This window comes from Rana temporaria, chromosome 3 (assembly GCF_905171775.1).
Source record: "Rana temporaria chromosome 3, aRanTem1.1, whole genome shotgun sequence".
In the NCBI taxonomy this organism is placed as follows: Eukaryota; Metazoa; Chordata; class Amphibia; order Anura; family Ranidae; genus Rana; species Rana temporaria.
Window position 1 is genome coordinate 493,441,351 of NC_053491.1, and position 16,705 is coordinate 493,458,055.

The window sequence follows — 16,705 nt, forward strand, 5'->3', positions numbered from 1 at the left end:
GCGATGTTCCTGAATCAGGAGCATTCGCTACGCAAGTAAGCAATTGCGCTGTGTAACTTAGGGTTTCACAGGCGCAATTGCTTCTTGAATCTGGGCCAATGTCTACTGACAATTAGAAAAGTCAGTAATTTAAGGCTGATTATGTATGAACGTTTATAACAGGTATAAGGGTAAACTATTCCTATTAATTAAATGGAACCGGAGGAATGTTCCATCTTAGGGGGGGGGGGGGCATAATCACATCTTATGATGGCATCGGAGGGATGTTCCATCCTAGGAGGGGCTCAGAGCCACATCTTATAATGGAATTGGAAATTCCATCACACGGAGTCGCGGCTTATATACTTGGAAGGAGAAGCGCGTGCGATCTTTCCTCTGCAGTCCCGTATTCCAGCTGTCTTATTTTAAGGTGAGATGTTACTTTATTTGTAGGAATTTTCTATACACTTTGTCTATTATCATTCTATCTGTGTAGAGATAGATAGATAGATAGATAGATAGATAGATAGATAGATAGATAGATAGATAGATAGATAGATAGATAGATAGATAGATAGATAGATAGATAGATAGATAGATACAGAGATAGATACATACAGAGATAGATAGATAGATAAGATAGATAGATAGATACGATAGATAAGATAGATAGATAGATAGATAGATAGATAGAGAGATAGATAGATAGATAGATAAGATAGATAAGATAGATAGATAGATAGATAGATAGATAGATAGATAGATAGATAGATAGAGTCAGCCGATCTGATGCAGAACATTCCCTTACATGGAGATGTTCGCACACATTCCAGCTGGAACATTTCCACATAACAAATGACATTCTGACTGCCCACAGAGTTTGCTGAACATGAAATAACGATAATGATTATCTGGTATGGATGATAAACCTATCATTAGACAAACTTAGGAGAAGCCACCGCTGACCTCCTCTTCTGAATGTTCTAATTGACTGGCTGTATGTTGGTTCCCTAGTTTTTGAAAAAAAGACAGAAGTCCTTATCTGTATACTCATTCCAGATAAAGCCAGAGGATCAGAATGACAGCCAGGACTTCAGCGTTTTCAGAAGGTCAGACTCCATATCTCCCTCAGGTTTCTTTTGGAAACACAGTGCAAATCAGAGGCAGCCCTGGAACAATTCTATGATAGACAATTTGTTGTCATTACTATAATCAAGAAACGTCATATAATAACGTAATGTACATGATTTTTGGCGTATGTACAAACCAAATATGTTTATATTTTTTTTTTAAAATGTTAAAAATGATAAAAACGATAAAATGAGATTGGTTCAGACGAATCTTATAATGAATGGGTATGGTAACTAAGACTGACAGTGACAGATCATTCTCTGGGAGGGTGACATGTAATGGAATGTACTAATAACAGAGAAAAGCAGATAGTCAGTCATGCCATGACAGTTTTCACTTCTATGGATCAGAACACATTTTTCCAGAAACTTGGAAGAAGGTCCATGGATGGGAAAAAATATATTTTAAAAGATATTTTCATTTACTAAAGTACAGTGGGTGACCGCGATATTGTGTCAATCTCGCTCCCTTTCTCGGCAAGATTGACCACCTACGAGCTCCATCGCGGGAGCTAGCGCCGAGCCAGCTTGCCGCGATGGAGACAAAGCCGTCATAGGAGCGATGGGGATCCGACTTGGATTCCCGCCAATTCTAGCCACGCCGTTTGGTATGAATCCTGAGGGGGAGAACTCCATGCCAAATTTTAAATAAAAAAACAGCATGGGTTCCCCCCCAGGGGCATACCAGGCCCTTAGGTCTGGTATGGGTTATAAGGAGAACCCCCCTACGCCGAAAAACCGGCGTGGGGTCCCCCCACAATCTATACCAGACCCGTATCCAAAGCACGCTGCCCGGGCCAGTCAGGAAAGGAGTGGGGACGAGCGAGTGCCCCCCCCTCCTGAGCCGTACCGGCCGCATGCCCTCAACATGGGGGGGGTTGGGTGCTCTGGGGCAGGGGGGCACCCTGCGGCCCCCCCACCCCAGAGCACCCTGTCCCCATGTTGATAAGGACAGGGCCTCTTCCCGACAACCCTGGCCGTTGGTTGTCGGGGTCTGCGGGCGGGGGGCTTATCGGAATCTGGGAGCCCCCTTTAATAAGGAGGCCCCCAGATACCGGCCCCCCACCCTAGGTGAATGAATATGGGGTACATCGTACCCCTACCCATTCACCTGGAGGCAAAGTTTCAATAAAAATAAACACACGACACAGGGTTTTTTAAGAAATGTATTAGTCAGCTCTGGGGGCCCCCCCCTCTCTTCTTTAGCTCTTTTACGAGGGGAGGCCTTTTTCTTCAAGGGGGGGGGTGTCGGTCTTCACTGCCGTCTGGTTCTCTTCCGCTCTCCGGGGGTCTTCTCCTCTCTCCGGGGATCTTCTCTGCTCTCCGGGGGTCTTCTCCACTTTCTGGGGGGTCTTCTTCCATCTTCTCCGCTCTCCGATGTCATCTCGGCGCTCCCCGGTTCTTCTCCCGCTCGCTCTCCGGTGCCTTCTCCTTCAGGGCTGGCCGCCGCTATCTTTGTGTTAGCTCAATTACTAGCAGCGGCGCAGCCCGCTCTTCTGTGCCTCCTTCTGCCTTCTTCTGTATTGGTCTGACCATAGGTCCTGTGTAGAAGAGGTTGAGAGTGGCTGAGCTTAGTTGGGGAAGATGGGATGATGGTTGTGGTGGGGTAGAGTAAGTAGAGTGCCGCCATGTTGGTTGCTGGCTATGCCTAAATATCAAGCTTAGTCTGAGATTTTGATTTCTGATCGGTTGTATCTATTCACAGTACTGAGCAGCACTCTATTCTTCTAATACAGTATATAAATATTGCTGAGAAGGAATTCACAACATTTCATCTAATAATTGAATAATTGATTTTTGTTATTCAGGGAGATGAAGCTGTGTGTGCTGCTGTTCTTGGTGGTGATGCCGGCGTCTTGGGCACAGGAAGGTAGGTGATATGACTGGAACAAAATTACTGTCGGTGATCCTAATCCAGCGCACACACGACCGTTTTTAGGGTTGTAAAAAATTACGGTTTTAATGGTCTAGAAACGTTTTTTTCAACCCGATCATTAAAACGGTCTTGCCCACACACGATCGCGAAAAAAATGCTCTAGCAAAGCTTGGTGACGTACAACACGTATGACGGCACTATAAAGGGGAAGTTGCATTCGGATGGCGCCCCCCTTTGGGCTGCTTTTGCTGATTTTGTGTTAGTAAAAGATGATTTGCGCTTTTCTATCTGTTACAGCGTGATGAATGTGCGATCTCCATTACGAAAGCTAGTTTTACCAGAACGAGCGCTCCCGTCTCATAACTTGCTTCTGAGAATGCGCCTTTTTTTTTATGTCATTAAAGCCCACACATGACCATTTTTTACGACTTTAAAAACTACGTGAAAAATTAGAGCATGTTCAAATTTTTAATGCCCATTTTTTACATTGTGAAAAATGCTCTGAAGCCCACACACGATCGTTTTTAACCACTTTAGACCAAAATGCAGGTAAAGGACCAGGCCCCTTTTTGCGATTCGGCACTGCGTCGCTTTAACTGACAATTGCGCGGTCATGCGACGTGGCTCCCGAACAAAATTGACGTCCTTTTTTTCCCACAAATAGAGCTTTCTTTTGGTGGTATTTGGTCACCTCTGCAGTTTTTACAAACAAAAATAGAGCGACAATTTTGAAAAAAAAATGCAATATTTTTTACTTTTTGCTATAATAAATATCCCCCAAAAATATCTAAAAAACATTTTTTTCCTCAGTTTAGGCCGATACGTATTCTTCTACCTATTTTTGGTAAAAAAAAAATCGCAATAAACGTTTATCGATTGGTTTGCGCAAAATTTATAGCGTTTACAAAATAGGGGATAGTTTTATGGCATTTTTGTTAATTTTTTTTTTACTACTAATGGCGGCGATCAGCGATTTTTTTTGTGACTGCGACATAATGGCGAACACATCGGACACTTTTGACACATTTATGGGACCATTGTCATTTTCACAGCAAAAAGTGCTATAAAAATGCATTGATTACTGTGAAAATGACAATTGCAGTTTGGGAGTTAACCACTAGGGGGCGCTGAAGGGGTTAAGTGTGACCTCATGTGTGTTTCTAACTGTAAGAGGGCGAGGCTGGACGTGTGACGTCATTTATCGCCTTTCCCTATATCAGGGAACAGGCGATCAATGACAGCGCCACAACGAAGAACAGGGGAGGTGTGTTTACACTTCAGCTCCGGGGACCGATCGCGGGACTCCGGCGGCGATCGGGTCCCGCGGCCACGGTGCTTGGGACTGGGTCGCGCGCGTGCCCGTGACCCACGGCTTGGCATTTAACAATCACGTACATGTATGTGATTGTGCCCAGCCGCACCATTCTGCCGACATATATCGGCGTTAGGCGGTCCTTAAGTGGATAATGACATTAAAAAAATTGCATTTTCTACAACACGAAAAGCGGTCGTGTGTACGCGGCATAAGTCTCTGGCAGGAGAAAGTAGGTGATACAACCTGTGAATATGAATATTAGTGTTCCTAGGGTCTCTGGAACCGGAAGGTAGGTGATACGACCTGCAAACATCTTTGCAGATGTTTAACCAGCAGTCAATAGCTTAGCCCTTATTACCCAGTTATGTAGCAGCAGGCCCCCGAACAACCAATGTGTCCCACAATGGATGACTATGATAAAGACTTGGGGCCAGATCCACAGAGAAATAGATGGGCGCAGAGTATCAGAGATACGCAACGCCGCCGTACCTTACCTGGCGGAATTTCGAATCCTCAAAGATTTTGCGCCGTAAGTTACAGCGGCGTAGTGTATCTCTGGCGGCGGAATTCAAATCAGCGATTAGGGGGCGGGTTTCATTTAAATGAAGCGTGTTCCCACGCCGAATGAACTGCGCATGCGTCGTCCCGAAATTTCCCGCTGTGCATTGCGCTAAATGACGTCGCTAGGACGTCATTTTTTTTAACTTAGAAGTAATTTTACGTCCATCCTGATTCACAGACGACGGCCATACTTAACATGGCAAGTCTACCTATATGTCGCAAAATAGCAGCTTTAACTATACGCTGGAAAAAGCCGACTAGAGACGACGTAAGAGAATGCGTCGGCCGCGCTTACGTTCGTGGATCGTCGGAAATAGCTAATTTGCATACCCGACGCGGAAAACGACGAGAACGTCACCCAGCGGACGCCAAAGTATTGCATCTAAGATCCGAAGGCGTACGAAGCCGTACGCCTGCTCTTCCATGAGTTTAATCCAGACAACAACCCCCCCCCCCTGCTGCACATCATCTTTTCATTCATTCCAGTGGCCTTAAGTACCCTACTGAGCGCTCTATATAAAGTTGACATTAAATGACTCATTGCTATGGCACCAAGAGCCACGATTATTATGTGACCCTAAAATGATGGGACCACACTGCATGAACCTGTCGTGAGACGGAGAGAGAGCAGAGAGCACTGATCTCCACCCAACTGAGTCATAAATGATTGGTGGTGGTGGGCTCTTGGGATTGGAGCCTGCAGATGGAAGATGGAAGCCTTATGCCGCGTACACACGATCAGAAATTCCGACAAGAAAACCGTGGATTCTTTCTGACGGAATGTTGGCTCAAACTTGTGTTGCATACACACGGTCACACAAATCTTGTCCGAAATTCCGACCGTCAAGAACGCGGTGACGTACAAGGCGTACGACGAGCCGAGATCAATGAAGTTCAATAGGCAGTTCGGCTCCTCTGATTGATTCTGAGCATGCATGTTTTTTTGCACGTCGGAATTGCATACAAACAAACAGAATTTACGATAGGAACTTTTTCGGTCGGAAAAATAGAGAACCCGCTCTCAATCTTTTGTTAGCGGAAATTCCAACAGCAAAAGTCCGATGGAGCGTACACACGGTCGGAATTTCCGTCCAAAAGCTCACATTGGACTTTTCTTGTCAGAATTTCTGATCGTGTGTACGGGGCATAAGAGATTGTGGGAAGTGTGTGGGAAGTGTGTGAGAAGTGTGTGGGAAGTGTTATGGGCCGTACACACGACCGAACATGTCTGCTGAAACTGGTCCGCGGATCAGTTTCAGCAGACATGTTCGGTCGTGTGTAGGCCCGAGCGGACAGGATTCCAGCATACATTTGCCCGCCGGGCCTTTTTGCAGCGGGCAAATATTTCCAAACTTGTTTCGAAACAGCCCGCTGGAATCCTGCCCGCTCGGACATGTTCGGTCGTCTGTACAGACTTACCGTACATGTCCGAGCGCCCGCCATCCCTCGCATGCGTCGAATGACTTTGACGCATGCGTGGAAGCATTGAACTGGCAGGGCCGCCCACGTCGCCGCGTCATCGTCGCGGCGACGGCACGGCCACGCCCCGCGTATTGTTTACGCGCAGATTTCTGTATGATGGTGAGTACAGCCACCATACAGAAATCATCGTACATGTTTGCTCGTCTGTACAAGGCATTAGGAGAACTGTTTTTGATCAGAGACACCACTTACCCCGCGGAGGAGGAGATTGAACCCTCACAAGTGCAAAGTAGTCAGACTTTTATAAAAGAATGTTTATCCAGGTGCTCTCTGATTGATTGTTCTCTTTACAGTAGTAGTAGTAAAAACAATTAAAGCCGACCACTTCATGTGTCCAGAGTGCTTTCTCGGGGGGTTCCTCTGCTCATATGTTTAATATTGTTTTGTTGTTAGCTACAGTAGGTGTTTGTGATATTGTGTTTTTAGCACGACAGCATCGCGCTGATTCTCGGCGACATGGTGCCGAGATCTCGCCGACATCTCGCACTCACTGGAATAGTGACAGCACATCCCAGCAAGCGCGTCATAGAAGCGACGGGAGATACGACTTGGATTCCCGCCAATTCTACACGTGTGCGGCGTTTGTTATGAATCCTGAGGGGGAAGTCCCCGCCGGATTTTAAATAAAAATCCGGCATGGGTTCCCCCTCAGGAGCATACCGGGCCCTTAGGTCTGTTATGGGTTGTAAGGAGAGCCCCACTACGCCGAAAAACAGCGTAGGAGGTCCCCCTACAATCCATACCAGACCCGTATCCAAAGCACGCTACCCGGCCGGCCAGGAAGGGAGTGGGGACGAGCGAGCGCCCCCCCCCTCCTGAGCCGTACCAGGCTGCATGCCCTCAACATGGGGGGGTTGGGTGCTCTGGGGCAGGGGGGCGCACTGCGGCCCCCCCCACCTCAGAGCACCCTGTCCCCATGTTGATGAGGACAGGGCCCCTTCCCGACAACCCTGGCCGTTGGTTGTCGGGGTATGCGGGCGGGAGGCTTATCGGAATCTGGGAGCCCCCTTTAATAAGGGGGCCCCCAGATACCGGCCCCCCACCCTAAGTGAATGGATATGGGGTACATCGTACCCCTAACCATTCACCTGTAGGAAAAATGTCAAAGTTAATAAACACACCACACAAGGGTTTTTAAAATAATTTATTTTTCTGCTCCGGAGGCTCCCCCTGTCTTCTTTATTAGCTCTTTTACCAGGGGGAGCTTCTTCTTTGACGTCTTCGGGTGGGTGGGGGCCGCCGTCTGGTTCTCTTCCACCGCCGGGGGGGGTCGCTTTTAAAAAAGCCCCCACCCCCCGGCGGGTTTCCTCCGGCGTCTTCGGCGGGGGGGCTTCTTCTTCCGCTATCCCGACGGGTCTTCTCCGCTATCCGGGGGGTCTTCTCAACTCTCCGGGGGTCTCCTTCTATGTTCGCCGCTCTCCGCTGTTGACTCGGCGCACCCCGGTTCTTCCTCTCGCTGTCCGGTGCCTTCTTCTTCCGTGCTGTACGTCTTCTTCTCCTTCCGTGCTGTGAGTTCTTCTTCCGTGCTGTGACGTCATGTTCTTCACTTCTCTTCTTCTCCCGATGTTGACACGTCGCCTTTCCTCGCTGCAATGACGGGTGCGCGGCTTGCATCGGATTTATATAGACCTCCCAATCCCATCATGCTCTGGTACCTACCCATGTGATACCTACCCACGTGGGTAGGTATCACATGGGTAGGTACAGAGCATGATGGGACTGTGAGGCCTATATAGGTCCGATGCAAGCCGCGCACCCGTCATTTCAGCGAGAAGAGCCGGCGTGTCAACATCGGGAGAAGAGAAGAAGATGACGTCACAGCCCGGAAGAAGAAGAATATGTCACAGCACGGAAGAAGAAGATAGACGTTCAGCGCTGAAGGAGAAGGCACCGGACAGCTGGAGCAAGAACCGGGGTGCGCCGAGTCAACAGCGGAGAGCGGCGAACATAGCAGAAGACCCCCGGAGAGTGAAGAAGACCCCCCGGATAGCCGAAGAAGACCCCCCCGGATAGCGGAAGAAGAAGCACACCACCCCCCGCCGAAGACGTCGGAGGAAACCCACCGAGGAGTGGGCGCTTTTATAAAAGCGACCCCCCCCCGGCGGTGGAAGAGAACCGAACGGCGGAGAAGAGCGGCCCCCACCCGAAGATGTCAAAGAAGAAGCCCCCCCTGGTAAACAGAGCTAAAGAAGACAGGGGCGGCCTCCGGAGCAGACTAATAAATTATTTTAAAAACTCTTGTGTTGTGTTTATTGACTTTAACATTTTTTCTCCAGGTGAATGGGGGTGGGACCGATATCTGGGGGCCCCCTTATTAAAGGGGGCTCCCAGATTCCGATAAGCCTCCCGCCCGCATACCCGACAACCAACAGCCAGGGTTGTCGGGAGGGGGCCCTGTCCTCATCAACATGGGGACAGGGTGCTCTGGGGTGGGGGGGCCCCGCAGTGCGCCCCCTTGCCCCAGAGCACCCAACCCCCCCATGTTGAGGGCATGCAGCCTGGTACGGCTCAGGAGGGGGGGGCGCTCGCTCGTCCCCACTCCTTTCCTGGCCGGCCGGATAGCGTGCTTTGGATACGGGTCTGGTATGGATTGTAGGGGGACCCCCTACGCCATTTTTTCGGCGTAGGGGGGGCTCTCCTTACAACCCATAACAGACCTAAGGGTCCCGGTATGCTCCTGAGGGGGAACCCATGCCGGATTTTTATTTAAAATCCAGCGGGGACTTCCCCCTCAGGATTCATAACAAACGCCGCACACGTGTAGAATTGGCGGGAATCCAAGTCGGATCTCCCGTCGCTTCTATGACGGCTTTGTCTCTATCGCGGCAAGCCAGCTCGGCGCTGGCTCCCGCAATGGGGCTCGTAGGTGCTCAATCTCGCCGAGAAAGGGAGCGAGATTGACACAATATCGCGTGCACCTACTGTATTGTAGTGCCCATGTACTTTGCAGTACCGGTGCGAGTCAAATTTAAATGTAGATCAGAGTGTAGTTAGACTCTGATCCTGATTGTGAGGCCTTGTACAGACGAGCGAACATGTCCGATGAAAACGGTCCACGGACCGTTTTCATCGGACATGTCTGCTGGGAGGTTTTGGTCTGATTTGTGTACACACCATCAGACAAAAATCCCTGCGGACAGAGAACGCGGTGACTTATACGACACCGATGTTCTCTGACACGGAAGGTCAATGCTTCCACGCATGCAAATAAATTTGACGCATGCGCGGGATTTCGGGCCAGCGGACATGTCCGATGAGTTGTACTAACCATCGGACATGTCCAACGGACAGGCTTCCAGCAGACAAGTTTCTTAGCATGCTAAGAAACTTTTGTTCGCTGCAAACCTGTCCGCTAGGCCGGAAAACTGTCCGGTAGGCCCTACACACGGTCGGACATGTCCGCGGAAACTGGTCCGACGGACCAGTTTCAGCGGACATGTTCGGTCGTGTATACAAGGCCTCAGTGTCAAATTGCGGTCTCTGTCTCGGCTTGGCTGTGCTGTGAGCCAATTCTGCTGTATTGGGGTGTTCTTCCAACCCCGGTGCTGCAGGTGGCAGCAGTGGAGTCGTGGTAGGCATTACAGTTAAATCTCACCTCCATTAGCTTTTCGCATATGTTCAATAAACAAGGTTCTAAATTGGCATATTTTGGAGAGTATTGTATTTGATTCTGTAAGGTAGGCATGCTGCCTTTGGGACTTGGCCAGCACTAGTGGAGGGGTCAAGCTGGGTTGAGTCCACACAGTTATTTTAACAATATAAACTTTGAAGCTACTCCTTTAACAATATAAACTAATCACAGCACTTCTCATTCACCAATTAACCACTTGCTTACTGGGCACATATACCCCCTTCCTGCCCAGATGAAATTTCAGCTTTCGGCACTGCGTCGCTTTAAATGACAATTGCGCGGTCGTGCGATGTGGCTCTCAAACAAAATTGACATCCTTTTTTTCCCCACAAATAGAGCTTTCTTTTGGTGGTATTTGATCACCTCTGTGTTTTTTTTTTTTTTTTGCGCTATAAACAAAAAAAGCATCAATTTAAAAAAAAAACACAATATTTTTTACTTTTTGCTATAATAATTATCCCAATTTTATTTAAAAAAAAAAAATGTTTTTTTTCCTCAGTTTAGGCCGATACGTATTCTTCTACATATTTTGGGGGGGGGATTGCAATAAGCGTATAGTGATTGGTTTGCGCAAAACTTATAGCGGATACAAAATAGGGGATAGAATTTTTTTACTAGTAATGGCAGCGATCTGCGATTTTTATTGGGCCTACACATTATGGCGGACACATCAGACACTTTTGACACATTTTTGGGACCATTCACATTTATACAGCGAACAGTGCTATAAATATGCACTGATTACTGTATAAATGTGACTGGCAGGGAAGGGGGTAACACTAGGGGGCGAGGAAGGGGTTAAACATGTACCCTGGGAGTGATTCTTACTGTGGGGGGGAGAGGACTGACTGGGGGAGGTAATCAATGGTTGTCCCTATGTACAAGGTACACAGCATCATTCTCCTCTCCCTGACAGGACGTGGAGCTCTGTGTTTACACCCCATCATTACACACAGAGCTTCACGTCCCTGGCTCTGTCACTGCCGATCGTGGGTACCTGGCGGACATCGCGGGCAGCAAGCACGCGCATCGGCATCTCAGTGACGTTCCGGGCACGCGTACGCCTCCAGTGGCAGGAGGACCAGAGGCCGTAAAAAGACAGCCTCCCGGATCTATAGAGCCACCTTGTGGCCGTCTTTTTACTATGGCCCAGGGCTCAAGAATTTAAAAGACCTACCTGCCTGGTGGCCTCCAAGAGTTGGATAACCGCAGAGACCTGTCCGCATATACATAAGCCCAGAACTTCTACCTCACACACCTAAACTGACTGAAACAGAAGACTAAAGCCTCGTACACACTATCAGATTTCCATCGGACAAATTTGTGGAATTGTGTGCGAAGGGCGTTGGCCGTGAACGTGTTCTGCATACAGACGGCAGAACTTTTTCAGCCAACATACACAAAACTATGTGTTTTTCAGCTCTTTAGCGCCACCCTTTGGGCAACTTCTGCTAATGTTGTCTTATGGTTAGCATTGGTTCGGAGCATGCGTGTCTGTACTTTGGACATTTTCCCGATGGACTTGAGTACACACGATCGGATAATCCGACGGCACACATTTGGTGTCCGAAAATGTATTTGTTGTTGGAAATTGCAACAACAATTGTCCAATGGAGCGCACAAACAGTCGGATTATCCGACAAAACCCTTCCATCACACAATTGTTGTCGGAAAATCCGATCGTGTGTACGAGGCTTAAGAGAAATCTCCCAACTGTCTAAAGGCCCGTACACACGATCTGACTTTTTCCAACAAATTTCAAAATTGAGCAGGTTTTCCAAAAAATCTGACCGTGTGTACGATCCATCGGACAAACTTTTTCCTTTTCATCGGACAAAAGTTTGCTCTGCAAACGGACAAACTTTCAACAAAAGTCCTACGGTGCAAAGTCCTATAGTGTGTACAGAAATCCATTGGACTTTTGTTCCGAAGTGCAAACACGCATGCCCAGAACCAATGTTAAAATCAACCAACAATAGCAGAAGTTGACCAAAGGGTGGCGGTAAAGAGCAGAAAAAAACATGTGATTTTGGGAACGTTTTAGGAACGTTTGAAGAAAAGTCCGAGCGTGTGTATGCTATGGGTGTGCCCGGCCAACTCCCTTCGGACAAAAATCCACGGAAAAGTTTGTTTGAAGTCCGACCGTGTGTACAAGGCTTAAGAATACATTTCCACTCGGAGATCCTGACAGGAAATTCAGGTATCTGTACTCTATCCATGATGAGAAAAAAACAAGTTTCGGCCTTTAGTACACTTTATATATATCCATTGATTTGCAGCAGTAATGTGTTTTATGTTTTTCTTTGTTTTCCAGACTTGGAGGGTAAAGTGTTCATCTTCCCCATAGAAGGCAGCGCAGATCATGATGTGATTCTGAAACCTACAATTACAAAGCCGTTGCAGAAAGTCAGCGTCTGTCTAAATTCCTACAGTGATCTTTCACGTGGTTACAGTCTCTTCTCTCTCGCTACTACAGAAAGTAAAAATGCTTTTGTATTCTTCTCAAAGTCTCCAAACCTCTATTATGTAGCTGTAAATGTACAACAAGCATATATTAGGACAGACTCGGATTCCTTGAACTGGAGACACATCTGTGTGACCTGGGACTCCGACACTGGAGTGGTCCAACTTTGGGTCAATGGAAAGATCTACCCCAGAAAAGTCTTATCAAAAGGGTTTTCTATCGATGGTGAAACCAGCATTGTTCTGGGACATATTAAGAGTAGTTATGGGGGATATTCTCCATCTCAACTGTCATTTGTTGGAGAAATAAGTGACGTCCACATGTGGGATTTTGTCCTGACTCCAAGAGACATCCAGAAAGTCATCTCTGGTGACCGCTATGGAAATGTCATTAGTTGGAAGTCTCTAGTCTATGAAATGAAAGGAGAAGTTCTTCTTCAACCCAAACTTCAATGCAAGTCCGGGGGGTCCGTCAGCTCAGTATGTACACCGTGTTATTAGTGTATGTAAAAAGTCAAAGCTTTCTTTTGGTTTTGGATAGAGCAGGGAAGGGTTAAAATCAACACCAGGCTCTTATTGCTGCCTGAAGGGTCTGGAATGGATATTTGGGGGGAACACCACATCATTTTTTTTTTTAACCACTTGACCACTAGGCACGTAAACCCCCTTAATAACCAGACCAATTTTCAGCTTTCGGTGCTCTCACAATTTGAATGACAATTACTCAGTCATACAACACTGTACCTAAATGAAATTTTCATCCTTTTTTTCACACAAATAGAGCTTTCTTTTGGTGGTATTTAATCACCGTTGGGTTTTTTATTTTTTGCGCTATAAAAGAAAAAAGACTGAAAATTCTGTAAAAAAAAATAATTTTTCTTTGTTTCTGTTATAAAATTTGGCAAATTTAGTATTTTTTCTTCATTCTTTTGCATAAATGTGAAAGATGAAGTTACGCCGAGTAAATAGATACCCAACATGTCACCCTTCAAAATTGCACACGCTCGTGGAATGGCGCCAAACTTCGCTACTTAAAAATCCCCATAGACGACGTTGCAGGGTATTGCGGAGTATTGTGGGGTATTGCGGAGTATTGTGGGGTATTGCGGAGTATTGTGGGGTATTACGGAGTATTGTGGGGTATTGCAGGGTATTGCGGAGTATTGCAGGGTATTGCGGAGTACTGCGGGGTATTGCGGGGTATTGCGGAGTATTGCGGGGTATTGCGGAGTATTGCGGGGTATTGCGGGGTATTGCGGGGTATTGCAGAGTATTGTGGGGTATTGTGGGGCATTGCGGAGTATTGCGGGGCATTGCAGAGTATTGCGGGGCATTGCGGAGTATTGCGGGGCATTGCGGAGCATTGCGGAGTATTGCAGGCATTGCAGAGTATTTTGGGGTATTGCAGAGTATTTTGGGGTATTGCACAGTGTGGGGGCATTGCAGAGTGTGGGGGCATTGCAGATTATTTTGGGGTATTGCACAGTGTGGGGGTATTGCACAGTGTGGGGGCATTGCAGAGTGTGGGGGCATTGCAGAGTATGGGGGCATTGCAGAGTATGGCTGGTACTGCAGAGTATTGCACAGGGAGGGATCGATGGCTGGATCTGTGACTGCATGTGTCACAGATCCAGCACGCAGCAGCAGCAGCAGCTGCTGCTGCTTCCGCTCTCCCCCTCTCCTCTCACACACTGTACCTTTCGGTACAGAGAGGAGAGGGAGGAACCGGCGTCATCACATGACGCCGGTTTGTTTACTAGTGATCGCTCCGTCATTGGACGGAGCGATCACGTGGTAAATCGCCGCTATCAGCGGCGATTTACCGTGATCCGTGATCAGCCGGGTCCGGAGGACCCGGCGGTCACGGAGACTCCCGTGTGCGCGCCCCACAGGGCGCGCGGGAGCGCGACTCTAGGAGGACGTACATTCACGCCCTCCCAGAGTTAAGCAACCACCTTGTAGACGTATTTCATCTATAGGGCGGTTGCTAACTGGTTAATTGATGGCAGGGTTCCCCTTAAAATCCATTCCAGACCTGAAGGGCCTGGTAATGGAATTTGGGGGGACCCCCACGCTATTTTTTTTTTTTATGAATGAATTCGCTCTGAATTGCCAGAGCCGACAATTCATTATAGCCGCAAGTCCGGTTTTAAAAGACTTTTTTTCTTTCAGAAATGACACTTTGTGCAGGGACAGTTCTACGTACGGGAAACATGCGCTTTTTCACATGCTAACTTTACACACCCCCCTAGGTACGAAATTTAAAGGAATATTTCACTTTTATTGTTTCACTTTTAGCATTATTAAATTCACTGCTCCCGAGAAAACAGCCGTTTTTAAAACTTTTTTTGCATTGATACATGTTTCCTGGGACAGGACCCGGGTCCCCAAACACTTTTTAGGACAATAACTTGCATATTAGCCTTTAAAATTATCACTTTAGATTTCTCCCATAGACATTAACAGGGTGTTCCGCGGCTTTTCGAATTTGCCGCGAACACCCCTAATTGTTCGTTGTTCGCCGAACAGGCAATGTTCGAGTCGAAGCTCATCCCTAATCACTGACCTACTCTGTTTATATTGGCCTTAGAGCCTCTAGCACTATACATTCAGGGCCTGCAAAGATTGTAAGGGGTTAGAAAAAGCTGTGATTCATAGCAAAAAGGTCACTTTTGGCAGACAACATTCTCTTAACAACCACTTCTCCGCTTGTGTCCCCACCTTGCCTGATAGTGACGCTAGAAAAATTTGCCTCCTTTTTTGGCTTCAGAATGAACCATTCCAAGTCCGTAGAAATGGACATACTGGGGCAGATTCAGGTAGATCAGCGGATCTTTAGATCCGCTGGATCTAAGTTTTTTACGTTCCGCCGGTGCAATTTAGCGAGGCTAGTGCATGATTCAGCAAGCACTTACCTCGCAAACTGCACCGTTGGATCGTAACTCCCCCCGGCGGAATGCAAATTCCGCGGCTAGGGGGAGTGTACAATTTAAATCAGGCGCGTTCCCGCGCCAATTTAACTGCGCATGCGCCGCCGCGAAAAAGTCCAGTGCGCATGCTCCAAATGACGTCGCTAGGACGTCATTGTTTGCGGCGGGTACGTCGATTGCGGCCATCGGGATTCCTGATCGCGTTACGCAAACGACGTAAAAAATTTAAAACTCGGCGCGGGAACGTCGGCCATACTTAACATTAGCTACCCCTCATATAGCAGGAGTAGCTATCCGCCGGAAAAACCCGAACGCAAACGACGTAGAAAACGAGCGACGGGCGGGCGTACGAACGTGAATCGGCGGTTTTCCTCATTTGCATATGCGACGGGTAAAAAAAAGCGACGACACCTAGCGGCCGGCGGGAGTTTACAGCCTAAGATTCGACTGGTGTAAGTCACTTACACCAGTCGGAACTAAGGGAGATCTATGCGGAACTGATACTTATGAATCAGTCGCATAGCTCCGACCGTGGGATCTCACAGATACGACGGTGGATCAGGAGATCCGCCGTCGTATCTATTGCTGAATCTGGCCCAGTGTATGTCTGAGCCCTACTACTTTATCCACATTCTTTTACTTTTTCATGGACCACCCAACTCCAGTATTTAGGGATCTTCTTAACCTATGACAAGCTGAAGCTAACTACCCCCCACTTTTTCAATACCTAGTCAACCACTCCTCCACACATGGTCCCTATACTAGCTCTTATTGGTGGGGAGACTAAATGCTGTTAACATGGCTTTTCTTCTGAAACTTTTGTACTATTTCAGAGTACTACCTATCCCAGTACTGATGATGATGTTGTGTGTCCTTCAGAAGAAAATCTTTAACCACTTAAGGACCGCCGCATGTACATTTACGTCGGCAGAATGGCACGGACAGGCACATCAACGTACCTGTACGTGCCTGCCTAGACGTGGGTCGGGAGTCCGATCGGGGGTCCCCCCCGGTACATGCGGCGGTTCCTGTGGCTGTCCGAGCGATCCGGGATGAGGGGGCGGCTGTTCGTTTTTGTCCCCCCCCTCCGGATCGCTCTCAGCCAATCCACGCGCTCCCTCTGCGTGTCACTTCCTCCTCCTGTGTAAACACAGGAAGAGGGAAGTGATGTGATCTCTCCTCTCTGTGGTATTTTCAACCGCCGCTGAGGAGAGATCACATCACACAGTGAGTCTGCACAACACTACACTGACACCAGGACACGCAGGCAAATTTAACCCCTTGCGATCACCCCCCTGTCACAGTGTCACTGAATGCAGTGATCATATATGTACTGAT

The 16,705-nt window shown here is 47.9% G+C and overlaps 1 protein-coding gene across 1 annotated transcript; it reads left to right on the top strand.

Moving 5' to 3' along the window:
- Nucleotides 1-335: 335 nt before the first annotated feature.
- Nucleotides 336-13,080, top strand: LOC120933828 (C-reactive protein-like). Its single transcript, XM_040347227.1, has 3 exons — nt 336-409; nt 2,918-2,979; nt 12,289-13,080. Exons 2-3 carry the CDS (start codon nt 2,922-2,924, stop codon nt 12,936-12,938), a joined length of 708 nt encoding a protein of 235 aa, XP_040203161.1. The 5' UTR covers nt 336-409; nt 2,918-2,921; the 3' UTR covers nt 12,939-13,080.
- The last annotated feature ends 3,625 nt before the right edge of the window (nt 13,081-16,705 follow it).